Source organism: Coenobita brevimanus, chromosome 75, assembly GCF_032717465.1.
Source record: "Coenobita brevimanus isolate Jiangsu-jjx chromosome 75, ASM3271746v2, whole genome shotgun sequence".
Taxonomy (NCBI): Eukaryota; Metazoa; Arthropoda; class Malacostraca; order Decapoda; family Coenobitidae; genus Coenobita; species Coenobita brevimanus.
In genome coordinates, this window is record NC_137028.1 from 17,741,249 (window position 1) to 17,761,248 (window position 20,000).

General features: G+C 43.6%; 1 protein-coding gene across 1 annotated transcript in view; it reads left to right on the top strand.

The window, feature by feature from the left end:
* Nucleotides 1-13,633: 13,633 nt before the first annotated feature.
* Nucleotides 13,634-20,000, top strand: part of LOC145407988 (sodium- and chloride-dependent creatine transporter 1-like) — a 29,986-nt gene continuing 23,619 nt past the window's right edge. The window contains exon 1 of the mRNA XM_080278791.1: nucleotides 13,634-14,071. Coding sequence (XP_080134917.1) covers nucleotides 13,924-14,071 — 148 coding nt within the window. The 5' untranslated portion in view covers nucleotides 13,634-13,923. The remainder of the gene's footprint in view (nucleotides 14,072-20,000) is intronic.

Genomic DNA, 20,000 nt, shown 5'->3' on the forward strand with positions numbered 1-20,000 from the left:
GTATACGAGTACAGGGGTGTGAGTCGGAGATGGGACAGCCTGACTACGAAGGACAGAATGACATGGAGGGCGATTCGCTTGTGGCCACCCCTTCAGGTGTTAAGATGTGTGGCTATACACAGACAGACAGTAACTTGAGATGATGTCAGCACCAATGAAATGCATGTCAGTTTCTTCATTTTGTGTGTGTGTGTGTGTGTGTGTGTGTGTGTGTGTGTGTGTGTGTGTGTGTAATCTTTGTAGAAGGGATGAGGATCGACCCCGTGGTTGACTTATTGTTTATAAGTAAAATAGGTCAAAAGTCAAGGTTACATGGCAAGATCAACTTAAACAGTTCTGATCCTACATAAATCATGCCAAGTGGAAGAGTTCCGGGTAAGGCACGGATGAAGATGTTCGGCTTAGGGAACAATCAGTCAAAGGTCAAGGTCACGGGGCAGGGTCAAAGTTCGAGCCGAGAATGTCTGTGGGTAAACAAAATACTAAAACAGTTATGATCTGATTTTTATGAAGCTTGACAGAAGGATTAATGACCAACATAGGGGATAACATTATTTTTTAGAGCAACTGGTTAAAAGTCGAGATGAAAGGTCAAGGTCAATTTATGCAGTTTTTACCCGATTAAGACGTAACAAGAAAGGCTCCTGTGTGTCTGAAGGTTATTTTTCACTGAGTCTTGTTAATATGTCACACAAGATGGGCAAATACAAAAAGAGCGAGTCAGAACATTTACGCAGGTCAGTTTGCTTACCGAGAGAGTGATGATGGTGTGGTTACTGATGGTGAGTGATGATGAAGTGTGGTGAGAGTGTAAGGCTGATAATGGTGAGAGTGTGTGGCTGATAAAGGTATGCGATAATGATGGATGGTACGGGTTATGAAAGTGAATCAGTGAGGATATTATCATGGATGTCACAGATGAGGCACTGACGCGGATTTGATGAGCAAAGAGGGTCGTGCGTATGATTTCTTTGAAGGCTGCAACGACGAGGCCCTGGCGACGTACCATATCCTGAAGGTGTTAGGTTTTCTTATACGTTTTTCTTAGCGACGTACAGAGCCACACAGCACAACTAGTACCATTAAACCATCACCACACAAACATTACCAGACTCTCTTCAACAACATTCCAGACATTCCTCCACTAACTGAAGAAACACCTACACATCCACTACACCTGCAGGGCAATACAACACCTCAATCATAACACTGCACTACATACCCCCTTTCCATTTGACATCCACCCATCAGAGGTATCCTTTAATTTGAGCTATTCGAGTTCAACTAGTTGGACTTAGACCAGGCCATCACCCTGCCCTCCTAGTTACTGGCTTAGATTTGAGTTGGGTGGAATTAGAGACGACACGTGCCCTGCTTGTACAATATACCCACAGACCATACACACATCACATGCCACACTACGACGCAGACACAACATCAACGGTGTAGGTAACATATGGAACAACCTGATAACACACGCACTGACGCACTAAGCAGCACATGCCACACCAAGACAGAGACGCAACATCGACGGTGTGGGGAACATCTGGGACAACTTCATAGGGGCGGATGTTAAGTTGCGGTCGACGGGTCAGGGGGAACGGGGTTAAGCATAAGCAACCCTAACCCACTTACGACACAAAGCTACTCCTAAGCTAAGTAAAATCGTCCGTAGGGGACAAGAAAGAAACGGTTAAGGTCCTTCGCGTTTCTTACTTCTTGTTGTGAGTATATTTTTTTCCTGTACTGACGTTGTTTTCATTAATACAAAAGAATACAAAAGAACATAGAGCCAAATGCAACAACGAAAAGATGAGAGAGAGAGAGAGAGAGAGAGAGAGAGAGAGAGAGAGAGAGAGAGAGAGAGAGAGAGAGAGAGACTAAGACCACGACAGTAAGGATCCTGGGGGAGAGAGAGAGAGAGAGAGAGAGAGAGAGAGAGAGAGAGCACGACAATAAGGATCCTGGTCACTGGTGTCCTAAGTAAAATGTACCTCAACCCCCCGTGACGTATTCTTTCTCCACCTACCTCCAGACGATTTTCTTCAGCTTAGGGGAGACTTTTCGAACTAGAAGGTTGGACATAAAACTGTTCGGGAGCAGCAAAAACAAACTTCTAAATACATCATCGGAGTGAAGGGACTAAGGTGGCGGGCTGCTTGAAGGTGGTGAAGGATTGGTGTTGGTTATGGTGTGGCAGAGAGCAGTGGTGGTGTGGGGGGTTGGTGAAGGCTGTGGTGGTAATGGGTTGTGTGGTATGACGGTGTTAGGTGAGAAGGGTGTGGCAGTAGGTGGGTGCTGTGGATCAGGGAAGGCATAATCTGTTTACTCTAACTTGATCTCGAAAAAAAATTTCATCTCTCAAGTCCGTTTGGTCGTCGGGTGAGAAGGCTCCCTATCTCCTCTTCCTTACCGATTATCCAAACTACCCATTAATATCATCTTTTTTGCTTCTTATCTTTAAAATAGCGACACAGATTGCACGGATAACACACAGGAATACAGTAACGGAGCACAATCAGAAATAAACCGGTAAGGAAAAGGTGTTAGCAAGCTTCCTAATCACACGAGGATACTGCCCTCCATCTTGAATTCTAGGATGTAACAATAGATTTCAACTAGAGCATGATACTATACCTTTTCACTCTTACTTGACCCAGAACTGGCATCTCTCCATCTTCAAGGCTCAGCTATAGCAGGAGATTACGCCAGAATACGGTGCTGGTCACGAAGAAGTGCTAAGGAAATGATGAAGAATGGCATACTGTCTTAGGTGGCCAAGGAGCTACTGGAAACAATTTACTAATGGACGAAAATCTCAGCCAAGTTAAGGTCAATGAACTATAGTCACGAAGAAGTGCTGAGGCAACGAGGTAGAAATGTAGTACCGTTATACGTTACAATGAGCAAAGTGAAATAAGCAACAAAAGAACGAGAATATGGGCCAAGTTAAGGTGAAAGAATTATAGTGTTGCAGTGAGGATATGCCGGATTGACCCCTACACTACGAGGACGCCTAATTTATTCCTTGCTATTCTCAAACGATTTTTTTTTCACCCTAGAAGCGAAAGGGTTAGACAGGGCTGTACCTAACCCCTTCAGTTCGAAAAGTCTTCCCTACCGTGAATTAAGACGTCAGGAGATCGCAAGAATACAATTACAATGGCGTATCTAAACTGAAAGGGTTGACGGCTGGTTGGTATAGCGGTGGTGGGGTTGTGGTGTTGGTGTGGTTGTGGTGTTGGTGTGGTTGTGGTGTTGTGTGGTTGTGGTGTTGTGTGGTTGTGGTGTTGGTGTGGTTGTGGTGTTGTGTGGTTGTGGTGTTGTGCGGTTGTGGTGTTGGTGTGGTTGTGGTGTTGTGCGGTTGTGGTGATGGTGTGGTTGTGGTGTTGGTGTGGTTGTGGTGTTGGTGTGGTTGTTGTGTTGGTGTGGTTGTGGTGTTGTGTGGTTGCGGTGTTGTGTGGTTGCGGTGTTGGTGTGGTTGTGGTGTTGTGTGGTTGTGGTGTTGTGTGGTTGTGGTGTTGTGTGGTTGTGGTGTTTGTGTGGTTGTGTTGTTGGTGTGGCAGTGGTGTTGTGTGGTTGGGGTGTTGGTGTGGTTGTGGTGTTGGTGTGCGTGTGTTGTTGGTGTGGCTGTGGTGTTGAGTGGTTGTGGTGTTGGTGTGGTTGTGGTGTTGTGTGGTTGTGGTGTTGTGTGGTTGTGGTGTTGGTGTGGTTGTGGTGTTGATGTGGTTGTGGTGTTGGTGTGGTTGTTGTGTTGGTGTGACTGTGATGTTGGTGTGGCTGTGGTGTTGGTGTGGTTGTGGTGTTGTGTGGCTGTGGTGCTGATGTGGCTGTGGTGTTGGTGTGGTTGTGGTTTTGTGTAGTTGTGGTGTTGGTGTGATTGTGGTGTTGAGTGTCTGTGGTTTTGTGTGGCTGGTGTTGTGTGGCTGTGGGGTTGGTGTGGTTGTGGTGTTGTATGGTTGTGGTGTTGTGTGGCTGTGGTGTTGCGTGGCTGTGGTGTTGGTGTGGCTGTGGCGTTGTGTGGTTGTGGTGTTGTATGGTTGTGGTGTTGTGTGGCTGTGGTGTTGCGTGGTTGTGGTGTTGGTGTGGCTGTGGCGTTGTGTGGCTGTGGCGTTGTGTGGCTGTGGCGTTGTGTGGTTATGGCGTTGTGTGGTTGTGGTGTTGTGTGGTTGTGGTGTTGTGTGGTTGTGGTGCTGGTGTGGTCGTGCTGTGTGGTTGTGGTGTTGTGTATGGTGGTGTGTCTGTGGGGTTATGTGGTTGTGGTTTAGTGTAAGTAATGTGGAGGCGTTGTGGTGTGCTGATGAGAATGAGGTGGTGATAATGGTGTAAGGACAAACAGGTGTAGTGGTGGTGGTGTTGTGGTAGCTTGGTAACGGTGTGGTGGTGTGGTGTGATGATGTGGGAAGGTGCTGGTGTGGTTTTGATGGTTGTGTGATGGTTGTGTGGTGGTGGTATGGTACGATGGTGCATGGACGGACTGGTAGTGTGGTTGTGGTGATAAATTCTGTAGCGATAGTAGAGTAAGGATGTAAGATCGGGTGGCAGTGTGGTTATGTGGTTGTGGTGTGGTACAATGGTATATGAACGAATTGGTGGTTTGATAGTGGTAGCTGTGTGGTAGTGGTATGGTACTATGGTGTAAGAACAGACTGGTGGTGTGGTGGTACAATGTTGCAAACACGGTCTGGTAGTGTGGCTGCGGTTGTTGTGTGATGATAGTGTGGTATAATGACTTGTGGTGGTTGTGTGGTGGTACAGTGATGCAAGGGCGGTTTGACAGCGTGCTTGTGGTGGCTGTGTGGTGTGATAATGATGATCTGTGGCGGTGGTGTGGTATGATGACCTGTTTTGGTTGTATGGTGACACAATGAAGCAAGGGCGGTGTGGTAATGTGGTTGAGGTGGCTGTGTGGTGTGGTATGATGACCTTTTGGTGGTATGGTGACACAAAGATGCAAGGAAGGTGTGGTAGTGTAGTTGTGGTGGCTGTGTGGTTTGATATGATGACCTGTTTTGGTTGTATGGTGACACAATGGTGCAAGGACAGTGTGGTGGTTGTGGTGGTGTGGTAGGGGCGGCCTGGTACCCTAAGTGATGTATTCCGCCATGTGTCCTGTCATGCGGGTAGTCACTTTTCTCTGCCACAACTGCGCATTACTCAAGCCTCGCACGGGGACGGCACTGAATGCAATCTCGACACACGCCATCACTTTCCTTTTCTTCACGATACAAGCACGTGCTCTCAGTTTTCTTCCTTTTACTTCGCCTTACCAATACTGTCTTCCTTTTACCCTCGTCATATAGCACGTGTCTTTATTCATTTGTCCATTCAGGGTTTAGAAATAATGAAGCTAGTGTATTCCAACACAGGCCATGGGGAATGCCACTGAAATCTTTTACTCAGCTTCGCCATATAAATGGTTAAGTTTATTGTTTACGTATTATTATTATTTTCCTTTGCACCTTTTTCTCTTAGGTCTTGATGATATTATACAGGAAGGTACTCTACGGTAACCCAAGTACTTGTGTCAAATATAAATGACCTTGACCTATTTTTGAAGGTCATATACTCATCTTTGGTGCAAAAATTGCATATCTGATATTGAAATGTATCAGAAACTACTTGAGATAAAGCTGTTTCGTTGAAAATCCTGTGATAAGAAAATCTGCTGAGAATTTCTGCTGAATATTTTTCCATTTAGCCCAGTGGAAAGTACCGAATTCAAATGTGCTCAGTTTTTTTTTCTTTTGTCACACGTTTTAGAGAAAAGCACCAAAGCTGTAAAGCTGTAACACTACAGAAATACAGGTGTGGTCCCTCTTATTATCTGAAAGGGATATGGCTTCAGCTAAGCATAGTTAGCCTGTTACTGACATAAATGTAAAATGCACCCATGCGTTCTTCCACACCTTTGTCTTCAGATCATGTTAATATTATACAAGAGGCTACCTTAGGTTAATCTAAGTATATGTTCCATACATGAATGACCTTGAACTACTTTTAAAGGTCACAGACTTGTTTGTGACGCCAAATTTCATACCTTATATGCATAAACAGTTATGGCACACAATAAGTAAATAGGTAACTTATTATTATCATTATTATTAACATTATTATCATCATTATTATCCATCTATTCCATAGTTGGATACAATCGTTTTTGCTGGTATTATTATTATATCGGCCTCAGGGTCTCGCTACGATTCCAAGAGACCAGGAGGCTGCAAAAGGAATCTGCAGAGCCCAGGTTATGTGTCCTGGCATGGGCCATTGCTGAAGGGGAAAAAAAATCCAAATCCTTTACATGCAGTGGCAAAGTGCGTCATATCAGCCTTATGAATGGACGAGATAAGGTGGTCATGTTCACTGAAGATTTCAACGGGACCTAAGCAGGTCATCCGGAAATGAAACTTGGCGGACCGATTCCTAAGAGTTTATTTCGTTTTATTTTTAAAAAAATCCAAATCTCCACAATGGGGTCAAGGTCAATGTAAGAAACAGTAGGTGGTGACTAGTGACTGTCCATAGGACAGTTACAGAGGTCGTTATTATTATCATTATTATTATTATTATTATTATTATTATTATTTATTATTATTATTATTTTTATTATTAATATTTATTATTATTATTTTTATTATTAATATTTATTATTATTATTATTATTATTATTATTATTACCTATTATTATTATTTTTTTTATTATTAACATATATTATTATTATTATTATCATTATTATTATTATTATTAGTTATTATTATTACTACTACTACTACTGCTGCTGCTACTACTACTACTACTACTAAAACTACTACTAGTACTATTACTACCACAACTACTACCAGTATAAGGGGCCCACACGTTTCACGTGTGAAACCTGGAGGCCGGACGGCGTTCACATCACTTCTCTTATTCCACTCGTAACTCTAAAAGGTTAAAAACAAAAGTTGCCAACTAAACATTTTTAACTAAGTTAAATGCCTAAAAAAGTATAGCTCGCTTCATAGCAATAAAGATGATGGCACTGTCGGAACATTTGTATTTGACACACAACTTCTCTACGTCCATTTTTCGCTAAGGGCAAACTCCGACTTTATTCATTATTACGACCTTGTTTGACCTTCAAGGTCAAATCCAATGATGTCCACCCCACCATTTTTGGGGGCGAGGAACATTTTTTTTTTCTTTTATACCTTGTCCTCGAATTTTGACTCCTTCATGGACTTTTAAGAAAATCAAATTCTAAAATGGCCTTTTTATGGCGTTTGTTGACCTCGAAGGCCAAAGGAACCACTGATTAGATTGGCTGCACATTAGGGGGGGTGTATATGAAGTGACTTTCTTACTCTGAATGCCTACTTCTATGGTTTTATCGCATGCTCCGAAATTTATTTATTTTTTTTTTTTCAGCACTACCTAGCGTAAACTTACTGTGGAGGCCGCACTACTACTTCTATTACAGCTACTGTTGTGTAGAACTCCACATTCTATGGCGTCATTGATATTGTAGATATTATTATTATTATTATTTTTGGGGGGGTGGGTAGATCTAGAAGGCTGATATTCGAAGACTGTTCGAGGAAGAGACTTGAAATTTTCAGGAGTCATGTATCTTGGTTGCAGACTTCTTTTGCAGAAAATTCTTTTCCCTAACACCAGCTCCGTACTAGCGCCCTCCGTTTTTTTTTTTTTCTTCTTCTTTTTTTTTCCCCAATTTTTGCCTTCCTGCACAGCAAAAACTACTGAATCGATTGCGCAAATGTTCCAGTGTGTAGTCGTCAACATACACTAGTGTACCTGGGTATTGATACTGAGATGCAACAAATACTTTTTGAGATACTGAGGAAAATCACAATGGTCGCCTCATGTCTGAAAGTGCTAAATCGGAAAGTGTTTGACTTTGAACAAACTCTGTGGAAATGTATTTGGTCATGAGTGAACATCGACCTGCATAGCATGAATGACCTTGACCTTCATCTCAAGGTCACAGGTTAAAATCCGTAAAAAAAAAAAAAAATGTCATGCAAAATGTCCCTTAACATCTGGTCTACAATGGTAACAAAAAAATTGCATCTGGAATGCGGAGTTTTTTAAAAACTGCTTCAGCAATTTCAGACTTCTAGTTATTATTATTATTATTATTATTATTATTATTATTTACAAGATCTAAAAAATAATCATGGACAGTATTTTTATGTACTTATTTTTTATTTCATTTCATTTTATTTTTTTCTAGTACATCTGAGGGTCGGAAGTAAGGGAACGAGTGAGATCCCTACCCCTTTGACTGCCAGTGTTTTAAAAGACTCGGTAATGTTATGGATTTTCACAATGCTTTTTGTGACGGTGTAAGGGAACTATTGACCGTGACTGAGCACAACTGTTTTAAGAGATGGGAAATAAAAAATAATAAACGTCCCCTGGCTCCCATTGGATACAGTGGGTTAATAAAATCGTCTGGAAATAAAATCGCCTGAGACCAGCAGGAATAAAGCACCGTTCTCTAAGCCAGAAAGTAAAGCCAGCAAAGTATAACCCTCTTCCATGGTGGCTTGCTCTGGGGTAGATAAATAATCGTCAAAGGAAGGCAGATTAAAATGGGCGGTATTTATACCGGGTGGGACACATCTAGCCCCACTTCCTCTCCGCCTGGCAAATCCTCGGTGTTGTGGGAGGGGCTTGGTCAGCGTTATCGTTTACTTATTTCCTACTCCCACTTATTTCCTGCTCCCACTCCCACGCCCACACCAGCCGACTGAGCTGTTCCCGCAACACACAAGATCACTCATTCATTCTTTCATTCACGTCCTGCTCCCACTGCCACACCCACACTAGGAGATCTATCCTGCATCATTCACTCATTCATTTATCTCCTATCCCCACCGCCACGCCCACACCAGCCGACTGAGCAGGCCCCACAACACACAAGATATCGCTAGGTGAATTTCTAGAGGAGTGCAATTTACGAACCACCCTGCAGAGCTATCAGTGGCTGTATTTCCAGGAGAGAGATTTTGAACCGGGGGTGGGGAGGGGGAAGGAATGTGTTAGATAAAGCCTTCATTAAAAAAAAAAAAAAAAAAAAACTACTGTAGGTGTTTCAAGCTGAATAAAATTGTCTGGTGGTATCAAGAATATATTATTAAAAAGGACTAAGTCGCCTGTTTGAGGGAGTTAAGGCATCCGAATCCATTTATCACCGCCTTTATTGAGGCAGGTAACGCAATACTTCTGGATGGCGCTGTCTGATATAATAAAATCGCTGGGGAAATGTGTGTGTGTGTGTGTGTGTGTGTGTGTGTGTGTGTGTGTGTGTGTGTGTGTGTGTGTGTGTGTGTTTTAGATTACCGCTAAACACGAAAATCCCTCTAAAAATCGCTAAAAAAAAATCAGCAAGTGCTAGAATGTTGCTAATCTTGATACCGATCCCTAAAAATAAATAAATAAAATAATATAACAATAAATCTAACAAAATCACTAACTGGCAACTCCCTAATCATTTTTTTTATCAGACCAAAATTATCTCAGTAAATACGATCATCCCTTAATCTTTTTTTTTTTTTTTTTTTTTTTTTTTAACAGCGATAATTTTTTTGAACATTCACGATGACGACACCATAACACACGTACGATCGATACATTCTGAGACAGGATCACCGAACGAAATCTAGAGAAATCGGAGTCAGTGTGCTACGAAACGGGACAACACTGAGTGAAATCTTGAGAAATATACTGCGCCACGGAACGGAACAATACCAGTGAGCGATGTCTTGAGAAACTATGGTATTGCGCCAAGAAACGGAATGGAACAATGGAGAAATGGGTGTTGCCGCGCCACAGAACGGAACGGAATGGAACAATAAATAAATGGGTGTTACTGTACCACGGAACGGAACGGAATGGAACAATAAATAAATGGGTGTTACTGTACCACGGAGCGGTACAGGAACACAGTGACAGGAAGGAATGGAATTAATTCATACTTAACCTAACCTGACAGACTAACAAACTAACCTAACCTGATACTGGGAAAACAAACCAAACCTAACCTAGACTTTCCTGGATAAGAAAAAGTACAAAAACAGTACACAGAAGGGAAACCAGAACGACCCTACACATGGCGAGATGCGGGGAAAAAGGAGGAGGTATTGTCCCCAGGAAGATGAGCTGTGTAATATAGGAGATATGTATGAGTAGATCAGTCCGGATTTTGACAACGTAGTAAATGTGGCTGAGTTCCCCGCCTGGGAGTGTTGTGCACGGCCAGCTACCGGATCTTGGCCCCACGTCACTCCCATGGTATGACGATGATAACCACCCACCTACATTCTCTTAAGCTAACGGGTGCCCAAGGGTGACCCAGGACTATGCAGGGCTGGGGTGTCCGTATTCCCTGAGCCCGATACATGTTCCGCCGCATACCCTAACCAGTGTCTTGCTTCACGTTGATAAATGAAGGTTGCAACCATTTTTCACGCTTCAGCCCAAAGGCGTAATTAACTTTAATAAAATCGCGAGGGGTAGCAGGGAATAAAGTTAGAAACAGAAAAGGATTTAAGACTGCTGCATCTAACCAAAAGGATTTAAGACCGATGCATCTAACCAAAAGGATTTAAGACCGATGCATCTAACCAAAAGGATTTATGGCCGGCTATATCTAACCTCCTCAGGTCAAAAAATTAATCTCAAGCTGAAAAAATCGTCTTGGGACAACGGAGTGAAGAAGCTGATCCAAACATAAAACGTGTGTGTGTGTGTGTGTGTGTGTGTGTGTGTGTGTGTGTGTGTGTTTACCCACCTGTGCATGACTTACTCTAACGTACACCCTATTGAACTCAAACACCCCAAAGTACAAAGAAACTCTCAAATATATTCATACGTACCGTACACTAATATTCGTACACCCTATTGTACTCAGACACCCAAATGTACTCAGATAACTTAATGTTCTCCTGCACCCAATTTACTCATAAACCCTAATGTACTCAGATACACCCTAATATACTCATATACACCCTACTGTACTCAGATACACCCTAATGTACTCAGATACACCCTAATATACTCAGATACACCCTAATATACTCAGATACACCCCAATGTACTAGTAGCCTACACTCAGATACACCCTAACGTACTCAGATACACTCTAATACACTCTAATATGCTCCTTCTCCTCCTCCTCCTCCTCCTCCTCCTCATCATCATCATCATCATCATCATCATCATCATCATCATCATCATCCAGTCCTTATTCTTCCCATCAAGAGCGTTGGAGCAAGATGCTAGGCAACTCAGTCCCGACATTTGAGGCGAGGGTGGCCAGCTTCGTGCGTCCCTGAGTAGCATTATGTAAACAATAAACCCCAAACACTCTTAGTCTGCAAATCCTTGTTGGCACCATCCGGCTGGCGTGCCATAACCAACTAGACCACCAGGTATCACTTGATTATATGGTTACCACCCAATGTAAGAATTGTAAATGGTCTCCTTGGTTACAGCATAACTACCTTGATTGTCACTCAATGTACAGTCACCTGAAGGGTGCACTACATTGAATGAGTGGATGGTAGGCGTCCCCACCAACTACTGAATTCATTCATACCAGTAAACTATGATGGATTTAAGGACATTATAGTTGATGTAAGTAAATTAAGACTGATTTTACATTAGTTTACCATGACTGATGTGAGTACAATTTATGAAAGTAGATCAGAATGAATAACGGCAGAATTAAGCATGCACTGGTAGATCTAAGTAGTTACGGTAAATCTGAGTAAATAAGCTTAGATCTGGGTATTCTTGAGTAGATTTTAGCACACTGGGTTAGATATGGGTTCGCGCAAAAGTGGTAGGTCGAAGTTTCATAGGGTTTCATAAGTCTCAGTGTCATCATTGCCTGCTTGCCTCTCTTATTTTTCTTAATTTTTTTTCCCTGACCTAACAAAACCAATCCTAACTCCAGGCTACGAACTTCCGAACTCCAGCTAATGGTAGAGATATTGAGTCTTCAGAAGATAGAGCTAAAAAACTGTACAAGGTCATTCCAAAGATCAAACCTCTCTCTCTCTCTCTCTCTCTCTCTCTCTCTCTCACACACACACACACACACACACACACACACACACACACACACAGTAACCGGTTCTTGCCAGGTCGAGGGGTGGTAGGGGATGCTGCTGGCGAGGTGGCTCTTGCAGATAAAAATCAATACCTGTGCCTCTCTTGCTCTCCATGTCAGGTTACAGAGTGTGTGCGCCGAAGGGGAAGGGGGGATGAGCGGCACGTAGAGTCTCAGGTTTGGGTTGGGATGGCCTGGGATGGGTTGCGTTAGGTTGGGTTGGTCTGAGTTGTGTTGGGTTGATATGGGTTGGTTTGGAATGGGGTGAGTTGTGTTGGGTTAAGCTGATTTCGTTGGGCTGGGTCGGGTTGGGTCAGTTTCGTTTGTGTTGTGTTGAGTTGGGTTGGGTTGGGCTGGTCTGAGTTGGTTTGGTTTGTCTTCGATTTGTACACTTGGATTGGTTTGGTCTGGGATGGGTTGAGTTGGGTTAGATTGGGTTGGATCAGGTTGACGTGGACTGCGGTGGGTTGGGTAAGTTTATTTCAGAATGGCCAAGGTTGGGTAGGGGTGAGCTGGGTGGCACTGGACTGGGCTCGCCAGAGTAAAGCTACATGAGACTAGATTACAGTGCGTCAATTTAACCTGAATACAATTAGGTTAGGCTACTATGCATGACGTGTGGCTCTGTGTGGCTCAAGAATGGCAGCTCAAGGCAGGCACCACCATACTCTTAACTCATTCACTGGAAAAGGGTGACTGGCGCTGAAAATCTGAAACCTTTACTGAGATGGCGTATATCTGTGCCTTTCTTGCTAGCACCGGACGATTTTCTTTAGCTTGTGTGTGTGTGTGTGTGTGTGTGTGTGTGTGTGTGTGTGTGTGTGTGTGTGTGTGTGTGTGTGTGTGTGTGTGTGTGTGTGTGTGTGTGTGTGTGTGTGTGTGTGTGTGTGTGTGTGTGTGTGTGTGTGTGTGTGTTTGGGAAGGGGACGAGGCAGGCAGGAAGGCGCCATGCAGGTGAGCGAGCCGGGAGGGGAGGCAACAAAGGGGTCTCCCTCTGCCTTAGCGTCCCCCCGGTGAGTCGTGGTGGAGTCTGCCAGCGCCGGAGAACCTTGATACTGTACAACTCATGGTACTGGATGGGTGGTCACCGTTGAGTTGCACCAGTAATAATGAGTCTCTCTCTCTCTCTCTCTCTCTCTCTTTCGATGTATACGGAAGCCAACATCCACGAATCAACCAAAGCTATACTTGCAGTTGTAATATTAAATTGCTATAGTTATCAATACAACCTAGATTAAGCGAGGTCAATAGAAGGGGAAGGATGAGGAGAGAGAGGGGCGGGGGGGCGCTGATGGGGGGAAGAGGGGAAGAGTGGGGAGGGGAAAAGAGGGAGGGGAGGGGTAGTAGTAGGCTGATGTTTAGAGGATAGCGCCCGCCTCGCCCCCCCTCCTCCTCCCCTCATCTCCCCTCACTCATTTTCCCCCACCCCCTTCCCCACCCCTCACCCAGAGTCGTACGGTATATAAGCACCGCCACCGCGCATAGCACCTCCATTCTCTGGCTAGTGTCGGTCGCGCGAAGTCACACGAGCGGTCGAGACTTGGCACGCCGGTAGTGTGGAGAAGAGGAGGAGTAAAGACAGACTCAGTTTCTTTTAAGCATCTCAGGGAAACCGCTTCTTCCTTGTCGGTGTGTCATCTTCCAGTGACTCTCAGTGCGACGTGAATCCACAACCCAAAGACAATACCAATCACGTGTCTACCAAGCAAGCCTCCCTCATAGACATTATAAAAGACAGATAAGGTTCTTGTGTCCCAATTTCCATCGTTCCAAGACGTCCACAAGGCCACCAGCAGACACGATGGGCGAGGAACTACAGAAAGGAGGCGAGAGGAAGGAGAGGGAGCAGTGGAACAACAAGCTAGACTTCCTCCTCTCCGTCATCGGGTTCTGCGTGGGGCTGGGCAATGTGTGGCGATTCCCCTACCTTTGCTACAAGAATGGCGGTGGTAAGTAAAGATATATATATATTTTTGGACATTTTCCCTTACATCTACCAATACAACGGTGGTAGTTAGTAGATACACAAGAATTATTTCCCTCATTTTTTTTTTTCCTATTGTGACTAGTTTGGGCACAGGTTCAGGTGTTTTCAATCTAAGGTGAAGTTGGTGAAAAGAAGATACATATTTTTCCCCCTTTTTTTGGATGGCTTGGACAGGAGGTTAAACAGACATAAAATACTATCGTCTTCTACGTCGGGGTTAGTTTACTTCCATTTTGTTCCATTATTTGTGCATGTCACTTTCGGGATTGGGTAAGTAGGTATATGAATCTCCTTTTGGGGGTATTGTTGATATATTTTAATACCTGCAATTTATGTGGACGGTTGTGGTAAGTAGACAGATTAATTACCAATGTCTTCTTTTCCTGTCTTTTCTTCCGTTCCTTTTTGAGAAGTTTGGTTGAATTCCGACATATTTTCTCTCTCTCTTGGGTGCATTTTTATACCTGCCAACTGGATGAACTCCGGGATTAGGCACCAGACATCTTTATAAAAATCTATTCACACACACACACCACTCTGCATTACCGTGACTGTCGCAAAGCCGGTATGTACATGTCTTCGGTCGCGAGAAAATGCATAAAATTGTCTTCCCGCGTCTTTCCTGAAGCAGTAATTTATTAAAACCAAATAATAGCAGTGTTTTTTTTTTGGTTAATAGAGCGCTGTTTGGGGTGACTTACTTTGAACTCAGCTTGAACTGTCTTAGCTTGGACCGACTTAGCTTGAAGAGACCTAACTTAATCGACTTAACTTGGACCGACTTAGCTTGAACAGACCAAACTTAATCAACTTAGCTTTTATCAATTCTGCTTTAACTGACTTTGCTTGGTGCGACTTAGCTTGAATCGACCTAGCCTGAACCGACTTAGCCTTGATCGACTCCTCTGGCCGCCGTAGCAGTTTCACATCAAGTTATGACGCGTTTCGTAAGACAAACCGGTTCGTAAAATTTTTATACACTTCTCGTAAGATTTTTTTCCCGTAAATTTAACCCCCCCCCCGCCCTACCCCAGGCCTTTCCTAAATAAAAATCATCTGGAGAAAGAAACAGTCAATTTTAAAAGGACTTCCTAGTACTGATGGGGATGGTAAAATGATGATGGTGGTAGTGGTGGAAGTGGTGGTGAAGGTGGTTGTGTTAGTGGTGCAGATAGTGGTGGTGGTTGTGGTACAGTCTGGCATATGTTTAGGATGTGGCTCTGCTCACTGTCTCGTTGCTCATACATTCTTTTCATACAGAGGGTAGCAGAATATTCCCCGTTAGACGTATAGGATTAAAAAACACTGACAAGATACATATACTAAAAAAAAAAAAAAATCTGCAAATTATTTACGGTAAAATCCATGGTGTAATTATAAGGAGAAAAAAACTGTAAGATCTTTAGAGCAAAAGAAAAATCTCACTTCCTACTAAAATGAAAAAATCTTCGTAGGACATAATACAGCAAAAAGATCCATGAAATAATGAACTAGGAGTAATCAAAATAATAAGAATAAAAATGTTAAAAAAATTCCTCTATTCCCTTTCGTGAGTCCAAGCCCTTTCGTGACCCCGTTTGTACTCCCCAGTGTGGGTCCAAATCCCTGCTAAGCGATGCCAACCTCCGCCTACCAACACGTACGCGGGAAACCAGTGACACGCCGGGTAGATTAAAGTAACCGAGTGAGAGTTGGAGGCTTCCCAGGCAACAACACTGAGATGCTTACGTAACAACGGCCCCTTAGTCTTGCGGGATTGGGAAATTGCTTAACAGTTTCCTCAGCGACTTGTTTTGCTTGTTACGTCTCGGTTCTTAACATCACTTCTTCAGCGACTCATTTTGCCCATAACGATTTTCTTAGGAGACTTTTTCTTAACACTTCTTCTTCAGCGACTCATTTTGCCCATTACGATTTTCTTAGGAGACTTTTTCTTAACATCTCTTCTTCAGCGACTCATTTTGCCCATTACGATTTTTTTTAGGAGACTTTTTTTTTTTTTTTTGTAGTGGAGGGAGTTAGATACGGTACGGCCTTCATTAACCCGCTTAGATTTCACCATGGCTGGCTTTACAAGGACCATGTTATGCTTTATTCTCTCTCTCTCTCTTCCTTCATTCACATCAGGACACAACAGTATTAGCGCAAGTAAATTCTATCACAAGTACGCACTCCTTTATTTTGTATTCCCCGTCGTGAGTTCAGGCCCTTTCATGAGCCCCTTTGTATTCCTTTGCGTGAGTCCAAACCCCTTCACTGGCCCGTGTTGTATTCCCCTGCGTGAGTCCAAATCCTTCCATGACTCCATTTACACACCCAGTCGTAAGCCCAGATCCATTCATGACCCCGTTTGTATTCCCTTGCGTGAGTCCAAACCCTTTCATAACACCCTTTGTATTCCCCACCAACTATCCTTTCTTTCCATAACTCTTAACACCCTCCGTCGAGTCCAAACTATTAACTTCCCTCGTATTCCCCGCCGAGTCCAAACCCCTCCACGACTCCGTTTGTATTCCCCGCCGTGAATCCAAACGCTGGCCAGGACCCATACCACGCCCGCCTCTGACTCACCGTATTGGCGCCTTTCCCGCAGCCAATGTACACCACAGAAATAAAGCCAAAAGCAGTGCCCCTCCGCCAAGATGCACCCGAATTATTAAGTAAAATATTTGTCTATTTTACGAACCCATAAATTAGTCAGGTGAAGGAAAATGCCCTCGTAATGAAAATGCCTGACGTGTTTATTCGCCAGTGTAATATATATATATATATATATATATATATAAAGAACAAGAACAAATATAAACTTCATTCTCCCACCTCTTCCACAGAAAAATGTTCCACTCCCACCCACTCCTTCACTCACTCACTCACTCATCAGCGACCGTGAATGTCGTTCTTGACATGGGAATCATCTGAGGAGCTACTGAGTGGGAGAGGTGTTGAATAATTCCCAAGGCAGCCGCTAACAATTCCCGGGGTCGGTATAGCGCAGCCAGAGTATGAGAAAAATAAGTATATTAAAAAAAAAATCGATGTAAACGAAAGACAACCAACCACCCTCTTAAAGTCTCATGAATTCGATGTTACTCGACAAAAACGTTCCTCTCTAGAATTTTGTAAACTCGATGACTGAGAGAAAAATATATATACCTTGTTCAAAACGTTCTTCCAAGAATCTCACGAACACAAAACGTTCCTCTCCATCTCTCTCGTATCTCATTTCTTCTCTCTCTCTCTCTCTCTCTCTCTTTTTTTTTTTTCATTCCTAGACTTTCACCTCAAAACATTCCTATTCAAAGATTCTCACAACTCAAAACGTTCCTCTTCCATGATTCTTATACCACTAAACATTCCTATTTCATGATTCTCACAACCCAACACGTTCCATTTCGTGACTCACTCTATAGGTTCCTCTTCCTGGATTCTCACGTCTCAAAACGTTCCATTGCAAGATCCTGATTACTGAAAACGTTCCCTTTCCAAGATTCTTAATTCCCCAAACGTTGCTCCTTCTAGAATCCTCCTCAACACCACGCGCCCCTTATTTCTTCCCCGGCTTTTCTTATCACCTCTCACTGAGTTCTTATCTACAGTAATCGTACCCATGGTCTTATCTACCCTTATCTCTATCGTCCTTTTTGGCCTGACTCTCACCCTATCACCTGCCTCACCTTTTGACCTGCCTGTCACTCTCACCTGCCTCACCTCTAGCACCTGCCTCCTGTTAGCACCTACCTGTCTAATCTACCTTGATTTGCCTCCCTCTGATCTAGCACCTGCCTTACCCCCTTTTCCTGCCTCCTGTTAGCACCCATCTACTTTACCTACCTCACCCCTTGACCTGCCTCATCTACCTCACTCTTTGACCAGCTTCATTCTAGTATCCTCACTTCTCAGCCAAAACAAGTCTACGGGAAAATCACACACGAAGACAGACACCTGATCCAGAATTTATACAAAGCAACGAAGACAAAAAGAAAGAAAGACAGACAGACAAAGAGGGAGAAGGGAGAGAGATAAAAGAATGAAGAAAGGAAGAAAGAAAAGGCCCTCAAACTCCGCTATAGCCATTCATCACAGTCCTCCCTCATACCATACCACTCCGATGCCCAAGGGTTAAGGAAGCTGCCAAACATCTTTTCCTATGCAATTTATTTTGATTATGACACCTTACTGCCCTCTTCTGTGTTACAAAAATCCTTCCAATATCGCCGTACTCCGCACAAACCACGTAAAAAAGGATATTAACCAGCCATATCCAAAAATAAATTGCCAAGGAAGAGGTGTTAGGGAGCTTTCTGAACCAACGAGAGTACGAACCAAGGAGATTTAAGGAGAGTGGAGGACCTTCTCAAGACTCTCCTTCTTCCTTGAGTTACGAGAGGAAATGGATCGTTTTTTTTTTCTTTTTCGTCCGTCTATCTGGGACAGGAGGAAATCGGGCGACCCAGCTGTTCTTTACTACAGTTCGTTCACCTTAACTTGGCCGTGATTTTCGTCCTTTTGCAGCTTACATCACGTACCTCAGTGGCAGAAAAAGACACTGCTACGGCTGTACATCATTCCCGTAGCACTTCTTCGTGACGAGCATCTTATTCCAGCATTAATCTCTCAAACATTCAAGACTGGGATGCTAATTTTGAGCCAAGTAAAAGGAAACATAATACAGAACATAACGTGTAATATGCAAAATAAATCGCCAAGGAAAAGGCGTTACGAAGTCCTATACGACACGCTGAATACGGCTTTTCTCTCTCCCCCTCCTCCCCTCTACCTGGGCAGTACCTACGCTCGCCTGGGCAGGATGTTTCACCTCCTGTGTCTACTTTTAGGTTGTGTCAAGGTCGCATTTGTGGCGGGTTTCTCTCTCTCTCCCCCCCCCCCTCTCTCTCTCTACACACACACACACACACACACACCAGTACCACCACCTCGTGCCAAATCTCTTCCTCTGCATTATATTTATCTCATCCCTATCACTTCTGGCTTCTTCCCCCCACTGTCAACTTTCATGGATGACCAGCAAACACTTTACTCTAAGTTTTGCCTTCTTCTTCTCTCTCTCTCTCTCTCTCTCTCTCTCTCTCGTTTCGGAGGTAATTTTCACATCAGATCCCCATGAATGAGGCATCACAACGAAACCTGAGCCTTTCACTACTAAATACTTCTTTCAGCTGAACAAAACGGTCTTGGATTAGCCTAGATAAAGCTATACCCCGTTCACTGTAACTTGGCTTAAATTGCCATCACTCCATCTTGAACGCTGAGCAGTAACCAGAGATAAACACTGGAATTATGGCACAAGCGACGAAGGATTTTGGAAAGAATGTAGATCCGTAGTACTGTCTTATGGTACCACTGAGATGATAGAAATGGGCTGCGAAAGAATGGAAATTTCCGCCAGGTTAAGGTAAACGAACTATAGACGTGTCCCGAGCATAGAATTATCAGAATTAAGTTTATCTCCTTATCACCGACTCAAAACCACTTATGGAGTTTCAGACCAACATCGGTGAATATCGGTGAACGCATTAGCTTCTCCATAACAAATCTACGTAAAAAAAAAAAAAAAATGTCCTCTACTTTAGGTTACAAGTGGCCCGCTGGAGGAGTTGAAGTACTGAGGCGCCGCATGACTCCGCCCCATCAATCCACCACAGATGTATGCACAAGCTCTTGTAGTCTTCCTCCCCCCTCATCGCCCCCCGTACGATGGTCTTATCTGATAAACTCTCAATGATAACGGATTAGGGAAACAACGAGAGAGGAGTCAACACGAAATCGTCTCTGGTCACGTGCAATGTATCCTCCCGTGCCAGGATACACACACACACACACACACACACACACACACACACACACACACACACACACACACACACACACAC